Source organism: Loxodonta africana, chromosome 8, assembly GCF_030014295.1.
Source record: "Loxodonta africana isolate mLoxAfr1 chromosome 8, mLoxAfr1.hap2, whole genome shotgun sequence".
Taxonomy (NCBI): Eukaryota; Metazoa; Chordata; class Mammalia; order Proboscidea; family Elephantidae; genus Loxodonta; species Loxodonta africana.
In genome coordinates this window covers 67,339,984-67,361,070 of record NC_087349.1, presented here as the reverse complement: position 1 = coordinate 67,361,070, position 21,087 = coordinate 67,339,984, and the positions used below count along the sequence as shown (strand labels likewise).

The 21,087-nt window shown below is 40.5% G+C and overlaps 1 protein-coding gene across 1 annotated transcript; it reads right to left on the bottom strand.

Annotated features, from left to right (window-relative positions):
- Positions 1-8,610: 8,610 nt before the first annotated feature.
- On the bottom strand, positions 8,611-20,581 carry TAC1 (tachykinin precursor 1). Its single transcript, XM_023544400.2, has 7 exons — positions 20,498-20,581; positions 19,846-19,977; positions 18,690-18,786; positions 18,183-18,227; positions 17,665-17,688; positions 16,099-16,152; positions 8,611-8,687 (listed from the first exon to the last, which is right to left on the bottom strand). The coding sequence occupies exons 2-7, from the start codon at positions 19,966-19,968 to the stop codon at positions 8,611-8,613; spliced, it is 420 nt and encodes a 139-aa protein (XP_023400168.2). The 5' UTR covers positions 19,969-19,977; positions 20,498-20,581.
- Between the last annotated feature and the right edge of the window lie 506 nt (positions 20,582-21,087).

Genomic DNA, 21,087 nt, shown 5'->3' with positions numbered 1-21,087 from the left:
TTGAGAGATAAAAGGTGGTACAGGCCACACCCCAGGGAAACTCCCTTTACCTTGGATCAAGGAGGTGACCTGAGTGAGGATGATGTTACAATCCCACCCTAATCCTCTCAACATAAAATTACAATCCCAAAATGGAGGACAACTATACAATACTGAGAATCATGGCCTAACCAAGTCGATATACACATTTTTGAGGAGACCTAATTAATCCACAACAAGTGGTGATAAAGGGCATCCGTGTCTTGTTCCCATTCTCCCCATTGGGAATGATGTTGGCTGTTGGTTTTGTATGTTGTTGTTGTTAGGTGCTGCCGAGTCAGTTCTGACTCATAGCAACCCTGTGTACAGTAGAACAAAACACTGCCCAGTCCTGTGCCATCCTCACAATCGTTGTTATGCTTGAGCTCATTGTTGCAGCCACTGTGTTAATCTCTCTTGTTAAGGGTCTTCCTCTTTTTCACTGACCCTCTACTTTACCATATATGATGTCTTTTTCCAGGGACTGATCCTTCCTGATTACCTGTCCAAAGTATGTGAGATGTAGTTTCACTGTCTTTACTTCTAAGGAGCATTCTGGCCTTTTCTTCCGAGACAGATTTGTTCTTTCTTTTGGCGGTCCATGGAATATTCAATATTGTCCAGCTTTCCCATGCATATGAAGCAATTGGAAACACCATGGCTTGGGTCAGTCACACCCTAGCCTCTAAGGTGACATTTTTGCTTTTCAACACTTCAGAGAGGTCTTTTGCAGCAGATATGCCCAAGGCATTGCATGGTTTGGCTTCTTGACTACCGCTTCCATGGGTGTTAATCATGGACACAAGTAATATGAAATCCTTGGCAACTTCAGTCTTTTCTCTGTTTATCATGGTGTTGCTTATTGGTCAAGTCGTGAGGATTTTTGATTTCTTTATGTTGAGGTGCAATCCATACTGAAGGCTGTGGTCTTTGATCTTCATCAGTAAGTGCTTCAAGTCCTCTTCACTTTCAGTAAGCAAGGTTGTGTCATCTGCATAACGCAGATTGTTAATGAGTCTTTCTCCAATCCTGATGCCCCGTTCTTCTTCACATAGTCCAGGTTATTGGATTATTTGCCTCGCATACAGACTGAATAAGTATGGCAAAAGGATACAACCCTGAATCACACCTTTTCTGACCTTAAGCCATGCAGCATACCCTTGTTCTGTTTGAATGACTGCCTCTTGATCCATGTACAGGTTCCTCAAGAACACAATTAAGTGTTCCGGACTTCCCATTCTTTGCAATGTTATGCTTAATTTGTTATTATCCACACAGACAAATGCCTTTGCATACTTGATAAAACACAGGTAAATGTCTTTCTGGTATTCTCTGCTTTCAGCTAGGATCCATCTGACATCAGCAATAACATCCTGTTTCCACATCCTCTTCTGAATCCATCTTGAATTTCTGGCAATTCCCTGTCAATATACTGCTGCAGTCAATTTTGAATGATATTCAACAAAATTTTACTTGTGTGTAATATTAATGACATTCAATAATTTCCACATTTGGTGGGATTACCTTTCTTGGGAATAGGGATAAATATGGCTCTCTTTCAGTCAGTTGCCCAGGTTGCTGTCTTCCAAATTTCTTGGCATAGACGAATGAGCCCTTCCAGTGATGCCTCCATTTGTTGAAAACATCTCATCAGTTCCCGAAGCTTTGTTTTTCGCCAGTGCCTTCAGAGCAGCTTGGACTTCTTCCTTCATTACCATGGGTTCCTGATCATATGCTACCTCTTGAAATGGTTGAACATCGAACAATTCTTTTTTGGTATAGTGATGCTGTGTATTCTTTCCATCCTCTTTTGATGCTTCCTGTGTCATTTAATATTTTCCCCATAGAATCCTTGAATTTTTTTTTCAGTTCTTCACCTTGGGAAATGTCAAGCATGTTCTTCCCCTTTGGTTTTCCATCTCCAGGTCTGTGCACATGTCATTGTAATACTTTGTCTTCTCGAGCCGCCCTTTGAAATCTTCTGTTCAACTCTTTTACTTCATCATTTCTCCTGTTTGCTTTAGCTATTCTATGTTCAAGAGCAAGTTTCAGAGTCTCTTCTAACATCCATTTTGGTCTTTTCTTTCTTTCCTGTCTCTTTAATGACCTCTTTCTTTCTTCATGTATGATGTCCTTGATGTCATTTCACAACTCGTCTGGTCTTTGGTTATTAGTGTTCAGTGCATCAAATCTTCTTGAGATGGGCTATGCTCAAGGTTGTACTTTGGCTCTCGTGGACTTGTTTTAATTTTCTTCTGTTTCAACTTGAACTTGCATGTGAGCAATTGACTGTTTCACAGTCAGCCACATGCCTACAAGGAAGACAAGTTAATAAGGCTATTATTCAGATTTATGCACCAAGGCCAAATATGAAGAAATTGAAGATTTTTACCAACTTCTGCAGTATGGAATTGATCACACATGCAATCAGAATGCATTGATAATTACTGGTGATTGGAATCCAAAAGTTGGAAATGAAGAAGAAGAATCAGTGTTTGAAAAATGTGACCTTGTTGATAGAAACACCAGAGATTACATGATAGAATTTTGCAAGACCAAGGACATCTTTGGAAACCCTGGTGGCATAGTGGTTAAGAGCTATGGCTACTAGCCAAAAGGTTGGCAGTTTGAATCCACCACGTGCTCCTTGGAAACCCCATGGGGCAGTTCTACTCTGTCCTATAGGGTTGCTATGGGTCGGATTCGACTCCATGGCAATGAATTTGGAACGACGTCTTCATTACAAATGCATTTTTTCACCAAAGTAAATGGCAACTATACATGTGGACCTCGCCAGATGGAATACACAGGAATCAAATCGACTACATCCGTGGACAGAGACGATAGTTTTGTACAGATGCCCTTTATTATGTAGAGTAATTTCCCTTCTATTCCTGTTTTATTGAGAGTTTTTATGAGGAATGGGTGTTGGACTTTATCAAATGACTTCTTTTTTGATTGAGATGAGCATATGATTCTTTTATTTATGTGGTGAATTACATTGATTGATTTTCTAACGTTGAACCATTCTTGCATACTGGTATCAATCCCACTTTTTCATGGTGTTTTATTTTTTGATATGATGCTGAATTCTATTGGCTAGAATTTTGTTGAGAATTTTTGCATCTATGTTTACGAGATATATCGGCCTATAATTTTCTTTTTTTTTGTAGTGTCCTTTGGCTTTGGTATCAGGGTCATGCTGGCTTCATAGAATGAATTCAGGAGTATTCCTTCATTTTCTATGCTCTGAAATAGTTTGAGTAGTACTGGTATGAGCTCTTCTCTGAATGTTTGGTAGAATTCTACAGTGAAGCCATCCAGGCCAGGGATTTTTTTTGTTGGGAGTTTTTTTTACTTTTCAGTCTCTTGTTATGGGTCTGTTCAGATCGTCTGTCTCATTTTGTGTTAGTTTAGGTAGGTAGTGTGTTTCTAGATATCCATTTCCTTTAGGTTATCAAAATTGCCGATGTACAATTTTTCATAGTATTCTGTTATAATCCTTTTCATTTCAGTTGGTTTGTTGTAATGTCCCCCATCTTTTCTCTTATGTGTGCTATTTGCATCCTCTCTTGTTTTTCTTTGTCAATTTGTCCAATGGTTAGTCGATCTTTTCAAAGAATCAACTTTTGATCTTGTTGATTCTATTTTTTCTGTTCTCTAGGTCATTTATTTCTGCTCTAATCTTTACTATTTCCTTTCTTCTGGTGCCTGTGGGCTTCTTTGCTGTTCTATTTGTTTAAGTTGTAGGGCTAACATTTTGATTTTGGCTCATTTTTCTTTTTTGATCTGTGCGCTTATTGCTATAACTTGATCTCTGAACACTGCCTTTGCTATGTCCCAAAGGTTTTGGAATGACATGGTTTCATTTTCATTTGATTCTAGGAATATTTTTATTCCCTCTTTGATTTCTTCTATTACCCAGTTGTTTTTAAGCAAGGTATTATTTCCATGCTTTTAATTTTTTTTCCCTTGTTCTTCCCATTATTAATTTCTGCTTTTATGGTGTTGTAATGAGAGAAGATGCTTTGTATTATCTCTGTGTTTTGGGTTTTGTTTAGGGCTCCTTTGTGATCTATTCTGGAGAATGTTCCACGTGCATTGAAAAAGAATGTATACTTTGCTGCTGTTGGGTGGAATATTCTATATATGTCTATGATGTCAAGTTGGTTGATTGTGGCCTTTAGATCTTCTGTATCTTTGTTGATTTTCTTTTAGATGTTCTGACCTTTAACGACAGTGACGTGTTGAAGTCTCCTACTATTATTGTGGAACTATCTATTTCTCTTTTCAGTGTGTATAGGACTAGGTGGGAAGGAGAATGAAAAAAGGTAAAAAAAGAAAAAAAAAATGGTGCCATGGTAGCTGGCTGGTGTGGTTGGGGTGGATTCAAGGTGGTGGTAGGCTGATGCCCTCCAGCCAAGTGGTACATCATGGCCCTTTGGGAAGGGATGAAGGTGGCATACAGGGCTAGATGGAGGGAAGAACGAAAGGAAGAAAGGGAATAAAAATGGTGCAGTGGGAGCCAGTGGGTGGGGACAAGGCAGACTGAGGGTGTTAGTGGGCCAGTGGCTCTCTAGCCAAGCAGTGTAGCCTGTTGGGAAGAAGTGGAGGTGGCATGCAGGAGAGAATGGTGAGACATGGGATAGTGTGTTTCTCTGGTTACTCGCTGCCATGTCTCCTGTTGGGAGCTCCATGAAGCTGCCTTCCCTTACTCCCTGTTTGGGGCCCTTGCTGGCTGTGTTCCAAGACAGTGACACTGTACCATGTTAGTTGGGAGGGGACTTCCATTTTTTATCTCTTCTCATTCTCTGTTTTCTGTCAGCTTATTTTTCATTCAGTTTTGATCTACTTGTTTATCCCTTCATTTGATGCTTAGGGTTCCACGATTGATGTTTGTATCTGTTTTACTTAGTTTTTTGAGTCGTTGCTGCAGAGTGTTGGCATGGTGCGTCTGTCTACAGAACCATGTTGGGTCTGCCCCTTAATATTATGTTTTTAAGGTTCATCTATTTATGGCTGAATAGTATTCCATAGGGTTTCTAAGGCTGTAAATCTTTACGGAAGCAGACTGCTACATCTTTTTCCTGCGGAGCTGGTGGTAGTTTTGAACTGCTGAGCTTTCAATTAGCAGCTAAGTGCTTTAACCACTACACTACCAGGGCTTCTTATTCCATGCATGGATGTACCACATTTTATTTTGGCCATTATGAATAATGCTGCTATAATCATCCGTGTAGAAATTTTTAATGGATATATGTTTTCATTTCTCTTAGTAGATATCACTCTCGAGGAGTGGAATTGCTCCTATCTGTCTGTAGGTATTTTCCTGTTAATGTCAACTTTTACCTTCTTTTTCTTCTTTTTTTTGATTGTAACTTTCTAGTTTTATCTTTTTTTTTTTTAAAAGCTGTTCTCATGTTGTGACGTTGTGGCCAAATGAGTTTCTTTATGTGGCCTTTTGCCTTAGTTCTGTGAAAATGAACAAACAGCTTGTGAGATCTTTTTTCCCTCAACACTGAGGAGTTGTTACAGTTGCCCCAGTTCTTTGGAGAAGCTTGTTCCTTTTGCCCAGGAAAGAAGCTAGTCAGTCCCTGCAATGCAAATAGATGGAGCCGCTTGTGGTCCAGCAGGGGAGTTGGTCAATTTAGTCCAATGAGAGGACTGGTCACCATGCAAATAGCAGCTTGAAAATCTGCTCACTAGGATTAAGCCACGTGCCTATATAAGGAGCCAACTCCAGAGTCAGAGGCAAGGAGAAGAGGCAAGAAGAGAAGAGAAAAGAGAAGCAGCAGAGAGGGAGCTGAGCACCTTTGGGCAGAAGGTTTTCCAATGGAGCTAAAAGTGCTGCAATACAGATCAAGGCCTGTAACACTGAAGAGGCTAGAAATCCAAGAGCAAGGCCAGCAGTGCGCCTGGTTGAGAGGAGGTGTGCATGGCCAAAAGGAGGCCGGCACAGTTAAGAGGGGGCGTGCATGGCAGAGAGAGCTGCCCTACACTGAAGAAGACAGGGATGTGCTCTTCCCTTTGGGGACACCTTCTGGACCTTGCCTGTGTGCTTCCAGATGCTGATCCTAAATTGTAGCCTGTTATTTCCAAGCTGACCCGGATCCCAAGTTCTAGCCTGTTACTTCCCTAATAAACCATATAACTCTAAGTGTAGTTCATGAGTTCTAAGAAGTTGCAGCAAATTAGAGAACCCAACAGAGAGAGAAGAAGAGAGCTAAAGGGAGGGAAAGTGGTCGATGTCAGAGATGATAGAGTGGCACAGCAGCTTGGAGAAGTAGCAAATCTGGGACATGTTTAACCCCTGTTTTGTAGGAATCAGCTTAGTGCTGATTCTTATTAATGAAATTATATATTTGGATGTCTTTAATAAAGGCTTGAACTAATGGCTTTCACTTGGTTTTTCTTCTTCGACAATTCCTTAAGAATTTTGAAGATTTTACTCACTTATTTCATGGCATCCAGTGTTGCTGATGAGAGGTCTGTTTTCTGCAGCTGTCAGTTTCCTATTCTGGGGTTGGCAGCTACCTCTACAGCTCTGCAGTTACCTACTAGTTGCTGTTGCTAGTTGCCATCCAGTTGGCATTGACTCATGGTGACCCCATGTACAACGGGACAAGATGCTGCCTGGTCCTGCACCATCCCCATGACCAATTACAGAAAGGACCTATCAGATCATTGTGATTCATAGGGGTTTCATTGCTTGATTTTCAGAAGTAGATCACAAGGCCTTTCTTCCTAGTTGATCTTAGTTTGCTGAAACCTGTCTAGCTTCATAGCAACATGCAGGCTTGCACCGACAGACAAGTGGTGGCCATGTATAAGGTACATTGGCTGGGAATCAAACCAGGGTGTCTGGCACGGAAGGTAAGAATTCTACCACCAAACCACCGATGTCCAATTATCTTCTAGGGCCATGGATTACTATTGTGGCTTCCCGTGTGCCTTACTTTTTAGGAACCCTCACAGTTTGTGGTCCACCAAAAGTCCTTTTTTTTTCGTAGATGCCAAATGACTTAATAATTAAAAAATATATATATATCTTTTAATCATTTATAAGGATTTAGTGCTGGAAGGGAGATTTCAGCATGTGCTCAAATTGAAAAAAGACATTTTTTGTTTGTGTTTTCCTTTGTGGTGAATGTCAGCTGTGGCCTTGGCTTAAACCTTAACAGCCTTAAAAATGGACTCATTTACAATAAAACATTGTATGTGATAAATAAAAATATATACTCATGCATATATAAATATATGTTTCCATGTGCTTAGAAAGAAAAAAGGGTCTGGATGGGTCCATATGGAACTATATCCTTGGAGAGTAGAATTGGATGTCAAAAGGAAGGTTTTTTTTTTTTTACTTTATACATTTCTCTATTTGAATTTCTACTTATTAATTTCCTTTGTGATTTGAAAGAATGGAGTAAACTGATATGTTAGATATCTTCCTTTTTTTCCCTTCAAAATGTCTCTCCTCCCCCAGATTTCTAGCCCTCTTTGGTGTCCTATAAGTACTGCCCATTCATACAGGCAGCATCAAGGGATCCTAGCCCTGTTTTTCAGTTGGATTTCCCAGTGGTAGGAATGACAGGAAAGCAGGCAGTGGGAGGAAAGTGAGGTTGGTGCTTTATTCTCTGACCTACCTTTTCTCCTTCTCCCAGCCCATTCTGACCACCTTGGGTTGGCTGTGTTCTCCAACTGAAGACCATGCTGCCAGGTGCCCCTTTGAAGACAGCTGCCCTCACTTCCTCACCCTGACCTTTCAGACCTTGGGGTGCCTGTGGCTCCTAGGGGTACTAACATGGAGAACTACAATCTATGGCTGGCTTCTCTATACCCTTCCTACACTTTTGTAATGAGTAGTCCTTTCATTAAACCCTTCCTTAAATTACTCAGCTAGACCCTAGACCCTGACCAATACAAGAAACCCCAAAGCATAAAGGATACAGGTAACATAATTAAATGGTGGTGTTGGCTATCATGGCAACCCCATGTACAACGGAATGAAATACTGCCTGGTCTTTCACCATCCCCATGGTCAGTTGTGGATCAGATGGTTGTGGTCCACAGGGTTTTTACTGGCTGATTTTCAGAAGTAAATGGCCTTTCTTCCTAGTCTATCTTAGTCTGGAAAGTTCACTAAAACATGTTCAGCGTGGTGGCAACACAACAAGTCTCCGATGACAGATGGGTAGTGGCTGTGCATGAGGTACGCTGGCTGGGAATCAAAACTGCATCTCCTGCATGGAAAGTGAGACTTCTACTGAACCATCGAGGAATGCCTCCCACGTAATTATATAAGTTGGTGTTTTTGCCACTTCAAAACAAATAAAATGTTTACGAAAGAATTTGGGGGAGAAAAAGGAAATACGCCACAGAGGAAAAATAAGAGTAAATATTTCAGAAGAGTACAAACTTAGAGCTGAAGTTTTGTTCCCCTTTCCATACTCCTGCTCTTGCTGGATTTCTGGGCCTGGAGGGAAAGCTGGCATGCATGAGGTTCCTCTGATGTGTGTCTTCACGTAGCACCGTGGAATCCTGCTGCAGCGATTCACAGACTCCCAGAGCCAGAATGGGCTTGAGGATTATCTAGCGCACATAGTAGTGCACAATTTTTGAGGCAAATATTGAAAAACCACCTCTACGCTGCTGCTTCTTCAGTGTGCCTGTAAGAAAACATTTTAGTGGCTAAAATACAGTGCCAATTTTGTCCCTGCCATTCAGGAGAGTAGCTAACAAAGACAACAGCTAATATTCAAGGAACGCTTAGTGACTGCTGGAGGCTGTGCTGAAAGCTTTATTTTCGTCATTTCATACAATCCTCACCTTAGCTCCAGGTAGTGAACTATCATTATTCTAATTTTAATGATGAGAAAAACAAGGAACAGAGAAGCTAAGAGACGTGTCTAACATTACATGGTTATTAAATGATAGAGCCAGGATTCAAACCTGAGCCTTTTGACTCTAAAATCCACAGTTTTAGCCACTACATTGTTCTTTCTTGTTGCATAATCTATGTATAAACGTATATGTTCAGAAATATTTCTTTGTGTCTAACATACCATGTTTGTTGTTCCATATCATTAAATACACCATAAAGTCATTTTACATCACTGCATAATATTCTGTTGTATCAATAGATCATGGTTTGTTTAATCAATCATTGCTAGATATTAATTTGCTTTATTTTCATCTCAATAATTTCTTTCCAATCCTCTGACCTCAACATTTTCTCAAGCTACATTTCCTCATCAGTAAAATAATGACAATAATACTGCTGTCAATGATAATACCTCTCATTGAGTGATTAAATATGTATGAGTGATTAAATATGCATTTAGAATGTTAGTTATTATTACAATTATTATTTCATATAATTATTATCTAATAGAGTGTTCTTAATGTTGTGGGGTGGAGCTCTGGATGACCCTGATTTTCTCCATTTTGCTTACCATTATATAATTTGTAATACATGTGTTATACAATAAGAAAAAAAAGTTTGAAGTTTTTTTAAAGAAATTACTCAAAGATAAACCAAAAAACCCCAAATCCGTTGCCATTGAGTCGATAATGACTCATAACAACCCTATACGACAGAGTAGAACTGCCCCATAGAGCTTCCCAGGAGCGCCTGGTGGATTTGAACTGCCGACCCTTTGGTTAGCAGCCACAACACTTAAGCACTATGCCCCCAGGGTTTCCTACTCAAACATATAAGGGTTAAAAGACACTTTAGCTCTCCTGTCCCATAAATGGCTTCAACATTCATCAATAAGAGTCACCAGTCCAGGTTAAATTCAAGGGGCTTTAATTCACTGAACGGTGCTTGTCCTGAGTCATTTTACCACTTGCTAATATTTCCCACTCCCTATGCAACCAGAAAACTATCCCAAGGACACTCACCTATCAATCTCTCCCCATAAATAAATACATAAGAGCCTTCCTTGCTCTTATTTATTTATAGTGAGGTGCACCTGACCCAAGTCATGGTGTTTTCAATTGCCTCATATACATGCGAAAGCTGGACGATGAATAAGGAAGATAGAAGAAGAATTGACGTCTTTGAATTGTGGTGTTGCTGAAGACTTTTGAATATACTATGGACCGCCAAAAGAACGAACAGATCTCCCTTAGAAGCAAGGATGGCAAGACTACATCTCACATACTTTGGGCATGTTAACAGGAGAGATCAGTCCCTGGAGAAGGGCATCATGCTTGGTAAAGTAGAGGGTCAGTGAAAAAGAGGAAGACCTTCAAGGAGATGGACTGACACAGTGGCTGCAACAGTGGGCTCAAGCATAACGATTGTGAGGCTGTTGCACATGTTGCAGGACTGGGTAGTGTTTCGCTCTGTTGTACTATGAGTACTATGTACTATGTCGCTATGACTCGGAACCAACTCCATGTCACCTAACAACAACATACTTATTTGTACTTTTTTTTTTTAAATCATTTATGATGATTTGGTGCCAAAAGGGAAAGATTTCAGCATGTGCTCAAATTGAAACAAGATATTCTTTTTTTTTTTTTTTGCTTGTTTTTCTTTGTTGTGAAAATCAGCTGTGGCCTTGATTTGAACCTTAACAGCCTTAAAAATGGACTGATTTAAAATAAAATATCCTATGTGATAACATATATCACTCTATAATAACAATAATAATCTATTTCTCATACACAGGTTTCTGCTGGAGAGTGTTACAGGTGCCAGTGATTTCCCAAGCACTCCTTAGAAATGCAGAAAAGGGGTTCTTGATGTTGTTATGAGGGTGATGCTGCATTATGGGCCCCTCATGTTTCCAGATCATCTTTTCATGATCTTTGTGAGAGTTTGGTTTGGCATCTTAGCTCTAGTGAAACTCTAATGTGTTTTTTGCTAGGTTCCAAGTAAAGATGAAATGATAGTTTGCTGATGTTTTACTTCACAAGGAAATCACCAGGAAAATGCACCTTTACAATAGGTGATTATGTTATTTGCAAAATGGAATCATAGGCGTGTATAACCAGAGCTTAGCTTTTACTCCTTGGACTTGAAATGTAGTTATTTTCTCCATGGATATGAAGTATGCCATGTGACTTACTAAACGACTGCGTGTTTGTGTGTGAGAGACAGAGAGGGAGAGAAAGAAAGAGAAGGAGAGAGGACGGACGGAGGTTGAGATTATATTTTAGTCATTTTCCTTAAGAAATAGGTAGCTTTATGTTTTGTTATTTAGCATTAAAAGCAGCTTTAAATATATTTAAATATATTTCATCTACTAAAAGAAAGGTTGTTGATTTAACTTAAATTTTAGTGAAATGATACCGTTCTCAAGGTATTTTTTCTTTTATTTAAAATGTTCAGTATCACAATATACCATACAATGAAATGAAGACCTTAGAATCATAACTTTTTAAAACATCTCTATATAGTCACAAAACATGAAACATGCTTCAGGGATACAAATATAGTTTGATACCAAAATCTCAGTTCCTGTTCACCATGTAAACAAACAGGAGAAGCACAAGGCTATACAACAGTTCCTCTCCCTTTCAGCAGTAGCTGACACGACTGCTTCAAAGAAACAAAAATGATTTATTTCTTGGGAGACTATATCATTGCCAGGCTTTGCAATTTTATTGAATACTGTGCTTTGTTGAGAAACTACCACTTATTTCTAGCTCGGAAGTAGTCAGCATATGGGAATTATAACACATTTTTACAACACACATTGGCACAATATGAAAAATAAACACTTTTTGAGTTTTCAGCTCAAACAACAGTTATTATTAAATAAATAATTATTCCTCGTAGTGCATGTCTTATTTTGCCTTTCACTGGCCAGTGACACAAATGAAGCTCAATAAATAATACATTAGGGAATTTATTTACGTCTTCTTTCGTAATTCTGCATTGCATTCCTTTCATACGCCACTGAAAATAGAAAGTAAAGCGTTTTTTAAGAGGATGCACTGAAGGAGTTAAATAAAGATAAAGGCATACGATGATTTAGTTTAAACTCAGAATGACATTTTCTCTCTACCAAAGTTTTTCTAAGAGTTTTATTTCCAGAGCTTCCAGTCCTGTCTCAGTCTCTATCATGATTGGAAGTGATCTAACCATAGAATCTTGGTTACTTTGGTTCTCCATCATAACCTAAAACCTTATTTCCACAATAAAATGCAATGGTGATTCTTCGCAGCTCTCAAGCAGTGGCAGACACCCACAGTGAATTGTAGAAAGGAAAATGCCGAAGGAAGCAGGAGAGTATAGGATAAAAACAAAATGTGGGACTTTTATTCTAGGATAGGGTCAACAAACTATAGGCCACAGGCCAAACCTAGCCTACCACCTGTTTGTGTAAATAAGGTTTAACTGGAACATGGCCATCTCCATTCTTGACATATTGTCTATACGGCTGCATCGGTGTTAAAATAGTAGCTATAAGTAGTTAGTATAGAGACTGCATGGCCCAGAACACCTAACATATTTACTATCTGGCCCATTTCAGAGAAAGTTTGCTGGTCTTTGTCTTCTTCCTCTCTTTTGGGTAACCCCCAGTAATGGATTGTCCTGGAGACTACGAATAACCTCACTGTCGATAAATCCAAAACCAAACCCATTGCCGTCGAGTCTATTCTGACTCATAGTTAACTGATAGGACAAAGTACAACTGCCCTATAGGGCTTCCTAGACTAATCTTTAGGGGAGCAGATCACTGGGTCTTTTCTCCAGGAGAGCCACTGATGGGTTCCAACTGCTGACCTATTTGTTATCAGCCGAGCTCTTAACCATTGCACCATCAGGGTTTCTTATTGCCTGCCTTAAAAAAACCCTGTTGCCATCCAGTTGATTCTGACCTATAGAGATCCTCTAGGACAGAATAAAACTGTCCCATAGGGTTTCCAGGATTGTAAATCTTATGGAAACAGGCTGTCACATCTTTCTCCCACAGAGCGGCTGGTGGGTTCAAACCACTAATCTTTTGATTAGCAGCCAAGCACTTTAACTACTGTGCTACCAGGGCTCCTCCCTCCTTACCTCCCTCCTTACCTCCCTCCCCCACATTCTCTAGGGGTAGGTCAAATGTACCATCTAAATACAACACAGCTGAACTTGCCTCCTAGAACTCTCATAGGAAAGGTTAATCGCTGCTTCCAAAGGTGCTTAACACATAGCTATCAAGTAATTTAAGTAATTTGGCTATCTGGACAAAAAACGTGCCAAAATTATATTACAAACAATTTGTAAGGAGTATGCAACCACAAAAGAGTAAGGATCAGAGGTTGTGATCAAAATACGTACAGGGATTTTTCGTCATCTTAGCTAGTACTTCATATACTTAGATTTACGTTACAATGAAACTACTGTGCTTTTTAAAATTCAGTATGCCGTGTATAAAAACACAATTGAAGTAGAAACAGAAAGATCTATGAAAAATATGCATGAATCATGCGGGCTCCTCTTAGCAATTTCCTCACTTAGGAGGGTTTATTGAGAAAGAGAAGACAGGTGAGGTCTCAGTGCTACCACTTCCCCCTTTTAAAACGGAGCAGATATCTTTTCTATCCAGCTTTCCCTTGGGTGAGGTTAATAATAAGCTAAATGTTTCACGTCAATCATCTATGCCCTTCTGAGGTGGAAGTCGGAGCCCCAAAGTGGACAGTTCTGAAAAAAGGAAATAGTTCATTTCTCATCCTGATGGTTTGTTTGTACTAGGAGAAAGATGACAAGCTCAAGTTCAGGCCCTGACAAGCTGCAGGTAACATGATTCTGTTCCTCAAAGAAGTGAGATGAATGCTAACGTAAACTAACCCAAGGCAGATTAGTGGTTTAGCCGGAATATAAAATCCTGTTAACTGGAAGAAGAGGTTCGTTCTTGGTCCTTGAACCCTCTGAAACTGTAAGTAAACTTTTGTGTGCACTGGCTGATGGGACTTTCTCTGGGAAGGCTGTTTCTAGGTTTTGTCAGATTGTTAAAGGGTGTGTGACCACAAAAGGGTAAGGATCAGACAACCATAGAGTCAGACTTTATGCTAACCGTGGCTCAACTGAGTATGTGAAAAGATCCCTGCTTGACTCTGGATTATGTTTTTTACCCATTTTTTCCTTTTACATTTCCTTAACTAAAATGAAGGAATAAAGATTTAATCACTAATTGATTCTGATTCATTATTATGCTTCTATTATTTATTACAAGCTATAACCCTTTTTGGGGGGTTATAATTATATTATTACTTTAAATACATTTAAGAATCTGGCCTAAATTACACCATATCTACATTATTATAAAGTTAAGCATGTTCTAAAACCTGCATCAATTCTGAAAACAGTTGATGACTAATATGATTATCGAGAAAACCCCAGTTATATAAGGGCTAATGTCCACTTCTGACACAAATAAAAGCCAGTGTGGTTTAAATTTATATACCATTTCCAAAAGCTGGAAGACAGTACCTATTAGTAAAACAATTCCAAGTTTTTCATTAAGCACACTAGTAACTTCTTTAAAATTTAAATTTGAGCAGCCCCAAATTACTGTTGAATACAAAGGTAGTATCTAAATTTGGAAAGTGGAGAAACAATGCAAATAATAGGATGATACATGATTTTTGCATGAATTTTCCAAATAAGAATAAGCCAGCACATTTTAGTTATAGATTTTCTAGGAACCAGAAACATTTAAAATGGATAAAACAGGTGCTGATTACTATCTAAGTAATTGGATGATTAGTATTTTATTTCTGTATTCACTGATGGTAAAATAAAGAAAATTTTAATAGCTTTCCTAAGGAACCTGAGCTAAGGGCCATAAGGGTAAACTGTACTTAACAAAAAGTCAGTAAAAACATGTTGTATCTTTCAATAAAAGAATATGTGTAATGATCTAAGGATAAAATGGAAGATAATTTAAAATTCAGAAAGTTCCTGACTGAAGCTGTGCCAAAATTTTCCACTGTATCAGGGAATGACAATCCAACGACCACATATCATTAGTTTAATTTTAAAAGGCAGATGTATTAGAAAAATAACTAAAGGAGGAATAATCAGTTTGGGTTTGGTTTTCATAAGCAATCTTTACTGGGAAAAATGAAAAATTTTTGCAGTGGTAGTTTTGTTTTTTTTTTTTAATTTCAGAGGTCTTCCCTGGTCATTTCTATTATGTATACTGAGGATATTTCTTAATAATTATAGCAAAAACAAGAGGTTATATGAATAATTTAGGCTCCCAAAATGTTTCAAAAATTACCAATCTCATTTGGGAGATCTAAAAGCATTCAACATCAGGGTTGACTCTTCAATGTATTTTTAAATATTTCAGTTGGGCTCTCCAACCCATCGTTTAGTAAACTGCGCTGTTTCCTTTCATAAGGTTATTTCCTCCTCCTTTCTTTAGATCAAAGAAAAACCTTTGGGGAAGTACTGTTTTACAATTACAAGCAATTTGACAATGCAGAATGTGGCAAGGGTTTTGAAGAGAAGAATTCAAGTACTATCTATGAAAAAGATATAGGAGTTACCTAATCTTGAAAACATGATGATGACTGAGTTAAGAAATAAGGGTTTTAACCCTAGGTTTAAACACCAGGGTGTTTAGATTTTGAGCTTCCATAACTCTACAAAGAGCAAAAGATTTGTATAAATGCATATTCGTTTAGTTGTTATTTAGCTATTATTTATGTGTTGGAAGACTGCCAGATGTAGCATCTGATAAAACTTTCAAAATACTTTGGTAACAAGTAAAGATTAGTCTCATTTTTTTACACCCTCTCTCTTTAAATTCAGTAAGGTTAAATGTGACTTACTTAACAGATCTAAGGCAAAGAATATTAGACTAGTCCAAAGATTCAGATTAGGTAATCACGAGGGGCAGACACTGGTAAGAATGGTAGTTTGAGAAAGATACACTATGGTGATATTATGGCTTAATCAGCTATAAACGAGTCTGCTCTTGGTTAAAAGGATTGCAGTCAGATTTTTCTACTGTAAATGCTCATTTAAAATCTATTATTCCTTTTTAATACTTGAAAACTATGACTTAGAAAGAAACAGAAGTAGATTTAAGGTACTATCTATTTTCAGTCATGATTTATACATACCAGGATTTAAAGCTCTTTTGCCCATTAGTCCAACAAAGGAATCTGTTTTATGCCCTGGAAAATACATTTAGGGGTATTTTAATATGTATGTCTTTGAGGAAAGAAAACTGTTATAACTCGTACCAAAAAAAAAAAAGCAAACTTCTGAATATATGCCTATATAATAAATATATATTTCAAGCTTTGGTCAGCCTGAAGAATGAAGCTTCCTTGTAAGCCTTATAAAGCATACTAAAACAAAACAATGAAAGCACTTTCCTCAACTCTCCATCGAAATATTAGCAAGTACTCTTTATTCATATTATGTATTTACCTAATAGAAAGTTTTAAATATTTTTGCTATTTGAGCTGGCTTTGATTTTAGAGTCTACTTCACATCTGTGTGACAGAGCAATATCAAAGCGTATTTCCTCACCTTACTAAATATGTTGTATTTCTAAGCAACTGAATCTTAATTAAGTCAAATACCGAACCTAATGATTATAAACTTCTAAAAGGTCATATTTCTATTTTATTGAATTATTTTCATACTTTTTTTGGAAAAGTGTATTCGTTTTAACATAACTAGAGCACATTTATTTTCATTGTATAGAATTTGCTATATTTGATTTCCTTGAAAGTCAAATCCTTAGAAAGTAAATATGAATAAATCTCCCTTACTCTCAAAGATGAAGCCTTTGGAACAGGTTATTATTTTAACTCTAGTGGGATAATTTCTCTTGGTTTACACTATATCAGCAGAGAATAGGGCTGCTATCTTAATGTGGCCTCCTCTGCCACCCAGGGAGCCAAAGGCCAAGACAGGGTGAATGAGCTGACAATATGATCATGATGGATCCTTGGGACTTCCTGCCAACTCTGGTTCCATTAACTGGGTGACTGGTATCTAATGACTTTCAAGTACCACAATTCTGCAGTCTTCACTGCCCTAAGAAATGTTTCATTGTGTGTTGTTGATAGATAAGATTCCCCATACAATTACGGGGTTGAGAAACAATCTCTGTCCATCTTTACCTTTACCATGGTTTCTCTATCCCAATATTCACCCACTTTACTTGTTTGCTTAATTGGCTGCTGGATTATTATAATAAATGATGTCATTATGGGACCCAGCATACTAAAATGAGCTTGAAGATGCCTGTAAACACTTTTTTTTTTTTTTTTTTGGCAATGGGTTATGTAGGTGTGTGGTAAATTTTTACCCCTAGGGTTGAAATTCTTATCTAAAACTAATGCTGTGTAGGTATTAAGGGCTTTTTCTTAGCATCTTAAAGCAACAACATTTATTCTCTCATAGTTTCTGTGGGTCAAGAATTCAACAGCAGCTTAGTTGGGACTTAATTTTCTTTTTAACATAAAGCATCATTTTGGGAAGTAAGTTATGTCCAAACAACAAGACTTTAAACAATCATGTTATGAATGTAATACAAGTCCCTTCCATTCTTATGTTGTCTCAAGTAAAAATAGTATAAGTCCTAAGTTGGGACAGAAAATAAGGATGTTAAATAACATGGAATTCAATCTAAGTTATATTTGCTTTTGATTAATGTCAAATTGTGAACTTACTTTTATGAGAAATTTGTCCATGTCCTAGAAGAAAGAAAAATAAAATCAGCAGTCACACAAAGAAGTTACATTGTATTTCTTAAACAGAACAGAATTATATGATAAATTGATTTTTAAGCTATGTGACATTTTCAAGCAGTCTCCTGAGAAATATAAATATAAAAAAATAGTGCTAATCATGAGAAATATAACAGAGTATAAATGCTAATCAAATTATTAATTAAAAAAAACAAAATTTTTAACAAACCAAAAGAATATTACATGTTTTCTATGAGCCACAGATCCAAGGACTGTGAGGCTCCCAGGCCTGCCTGTTAGAGCATACCACCTCCCTGTTTTCTTACAGAAATGCAACTCCAAGGCCAGCCGCCCATTTGACCCTCAGAGACATAACGAATACATCTCTTTATTTAACAGGCATAGTCAAGATCTCATATTTCAGCTCATAAAATATTCCCTTCACTTTCCTACATGTGCATTCACAACACAGCAAAATAAAGATGTTTAGGAATGTTTACCATAAAGCGCCTTTAACAGGGCCACTTGTTTTTCAATTGAGGAATCTGACAAGAGATGAATGGACATTAACTATTTACACATTCCACTGTCGGTGCGATGAATTCAAGGAAACAATACCCCGATACACTGGACAACCAAGTCTGATAACCTCAGGGAATGCGCTAAAATCTGCTGGAAATTCCACATGCATTTAGAGGGCTATCCCCTCGGGGTCGCGTGCCTTCCCCTTCTTTGCCAGTTTGCAATCTTTAGTCAACAAAGCGCTTAGGTGAGATTGGGTCTCCTTGGTGGTTTTGCTCTAGTACTGTCAGAAACCAGCCTCTCCCTCCCTCCGTGGGCATGTGCCTGTGTTAGAGTAGCGAGGGCCAGAGTAACACCCTGGAGTTCTGTTCCTCCTTAGGGTGGAGATCTCTACTTAAAGAGCAAGAGAGACTGCGAGCACAGGGAGCGAGCGAGCAGGCAGGGCGGGTGGCCCAGAGAGACAAAAGGAAGGTTGCCCATCTCACCAGCATCCCGTTTGCCCATTAGACCGAAGAACTGCTGAGGCTTGGGTCTCCGGGCGATTCTCTGCAGAAGGTGCTCAAAGGGCTCGGGCAGCTCCTCCTAGGGGACACACGCACGTGTAAACCGGTGTGTAGGCACCAGAGCTAGGCGCCCGGCAACCCGAGTCATTCTCCAGCCCTGGGCAAGCCACGCCGCCCGCGGTGGGGACTGACCCGGCAGGGGCAGGGAACTCGGCTCCGCAGAGAGGTGAGAGGAGGGCGGGCTTCCCCACGCTGGGGCTTACTGGGGTCCATGCCGAGGCGCTCCCTCTCTCCGCCCCTCCTTGCCATCCCGCGTCCAACGCCACCTCCGCAAAGCCCTGCCCTGCCACCGTGCGAGTTAACAGGAGGCGACGTGTCTCCGAACCCTGCTCGCTTTCTGCTCTGTCCTCTCAGCCGGCGACGCTCACTCAACTGTCGTGCGGCCATCTGGCTTTGCCTGGTTTCTAGGGCCAGCTTGGGAGACCCTCCCAGCCCTCCCCCCAGCCCTAAATTCACACAGGTGTGTGTGTGGGGTGGGATGGGAGTGACAACGCTCTACAAGCGACCTGCACCGCGCGACTTTCACTGTTCTCCGGAGGCACCTCTCGCCAATCACCTGAGAGCCGGAGAAGATTCAAAGGCAAACTTGTGGCTAAGTCCTCAGGTCCGTAAAATAAATGTCAAGGCAGGAGTTAGCTTACCACCCACCTCTGTCCCTCTAATTCCCCTGCAGTGTTCCCTTCGCACCCTGCTTCTGCCGGCGCCGCGTCCTCCTTTGCCCCTGCCTAGAGTCTCCAAACGCGCAGTTCGACTGCAGTCACCGAAAACCTCGTTGCTCTGGAGTGAACCCAGCTCTGGCCCCATTAGGACCGCGGGTCTCATTAGGGAGGGTATCTTTCCTCCAGGGAGTTCCCGAAACCCAGTGGTGCAGTCCTCGCGAGCGGGGGAGACTTGGATACTGCAGTGCAAAATTCTGCGCGGGACCCCGGGGACGGCACCCCTTTACATGCTTCCACGAGTCCCCACCTCCTCTGGTCGCGTTTATGTTGTCGGTCTTCCCAGTACTAACTACAGGAGGAGGGTGCTAGCTCCCGAGCCCAGGACGAAGGGCGTGTGCCATCCGGGGACAGGGTCTCACCTTGATCTGGTCGCTGTCGGACCAATCGGACCAATAATTCAGATCATCGTTGGCTCCGATTTCTTCTGCAAACAGTTGAGTGGAGACGAGGAAAAAGACTGCCAAGGCCACGAGGATTTTCATGTTGGATTTCTGGGAAGAGAAGGGAGAAGAGACAGGAGCGAGGGAGAAGAGACAGGAGCGAGGGAGAAGAGACAGGAGCGAGGGAGAGAGAGCGAGAGATGGGCGAGAGACAGGGCGGAAAGAGAGAGAGAGAATATGAATATGAATGAATTAGGAGAGGCTATCGAAGAGTTGGGCAGCAGAGTTTTCAGCCCCACAGTGGAACTCGGGTTCGGTTGAACGAAGAAGAAAAAAGCCAAAGGACTAATTTCTCGCCTGTATCCTTTAAGAAAGAGAATCACTCCGGAGGGAGTTCAAATCCCCTCATCTCAAGATCCTAACTCTCCTCCATCCCCTCAACCACACTATCAAGCCAGGAGCCTCCGCAGGTGGAAGACAAAGGGAGGACTAGCCTTTGGGAAACCCGGTCTCTCCACTTGTCCTTCGCCTCAGAGGCGCACCTGGAGCTGTCTCCTGTCTCTCGCCACCTCGAGGCGCAGCGCCGCGGGGAAAGCCCGCAGACCGAGGCTGGCACCGCGCGGACACTTACTGCAGCGGACAGGCCCCGGGGGGTTCCTCCGGCGCGTCTGAGCCCACGCGGGGCGCCCTGCACTCTCGGTTGCCTGCCGTGGAGGACGAGGTCCAAGCGCGCTCTTTTGCCTGTTGGGTGCCTCGCGGTATTTATCCCAAGCTGGACCAGCCTCACGACCCACGTGATACGCCCCCCCTCCCCCGCCCCCAGCCAAGCGACTTTCTGCTCAATATTTAATTAGCCGCCTCCTCTCCTTTCGCTTGCGTCTGATTGAGAGTTTCCGAGACGGTAACCCGTCGGTGCCCATAACATCTGGACCCAATTGGGTTCGAAATGACGCAATTTTAGGAAAATCGTCGTCTCACCATCCAATCCGGAACAGTCTATCTTCTTCCGTAGGCATATCCGACGCCCCCTGCCCGCTCCTTCAGAACCGGGGTTCTATGACACCTGAGATTACTCATCAAAATTGAGCAAAGTGATTCATTCCTCGGACTTCAGCAACTTTTCCTTCCCTTTAAGACGTCAGGATAAGTTGTACTTTTAAGCATGACCAAACAACTTCGGGCATTAAGACATTGCCTTTGGAAATCAGCCTAAGAAAGGAA

What these genes read in the sequence shown, in the direction of transcription:
- TAC1 (XM_023544400.2), bottom strand. Translation starts at nt 19,968, where the DNA reads ATGAAAATCCTCGTGGCCTTGGCAGTCTTTTTCCTCGTCTCCACTCAA. An exon ending in CCGACAGCGACCAGATCAAG is followed by an intron (nt 18,787 to 19,845) that starts GTGAGACCCTGT and finishes TGTGTCCCCTAG; the next exon opens with GAGGAGCTGCCCGAGCCCTT. An exon ending in CCTGTTAAAGGCGCTTTATG is followed by an intron (nt 17,689 to 18,182) that starts GTAAACATTCCT and finishes TCTTTCTTCTAG; the next exon opens with GACATGGACAAATTTCTCAT.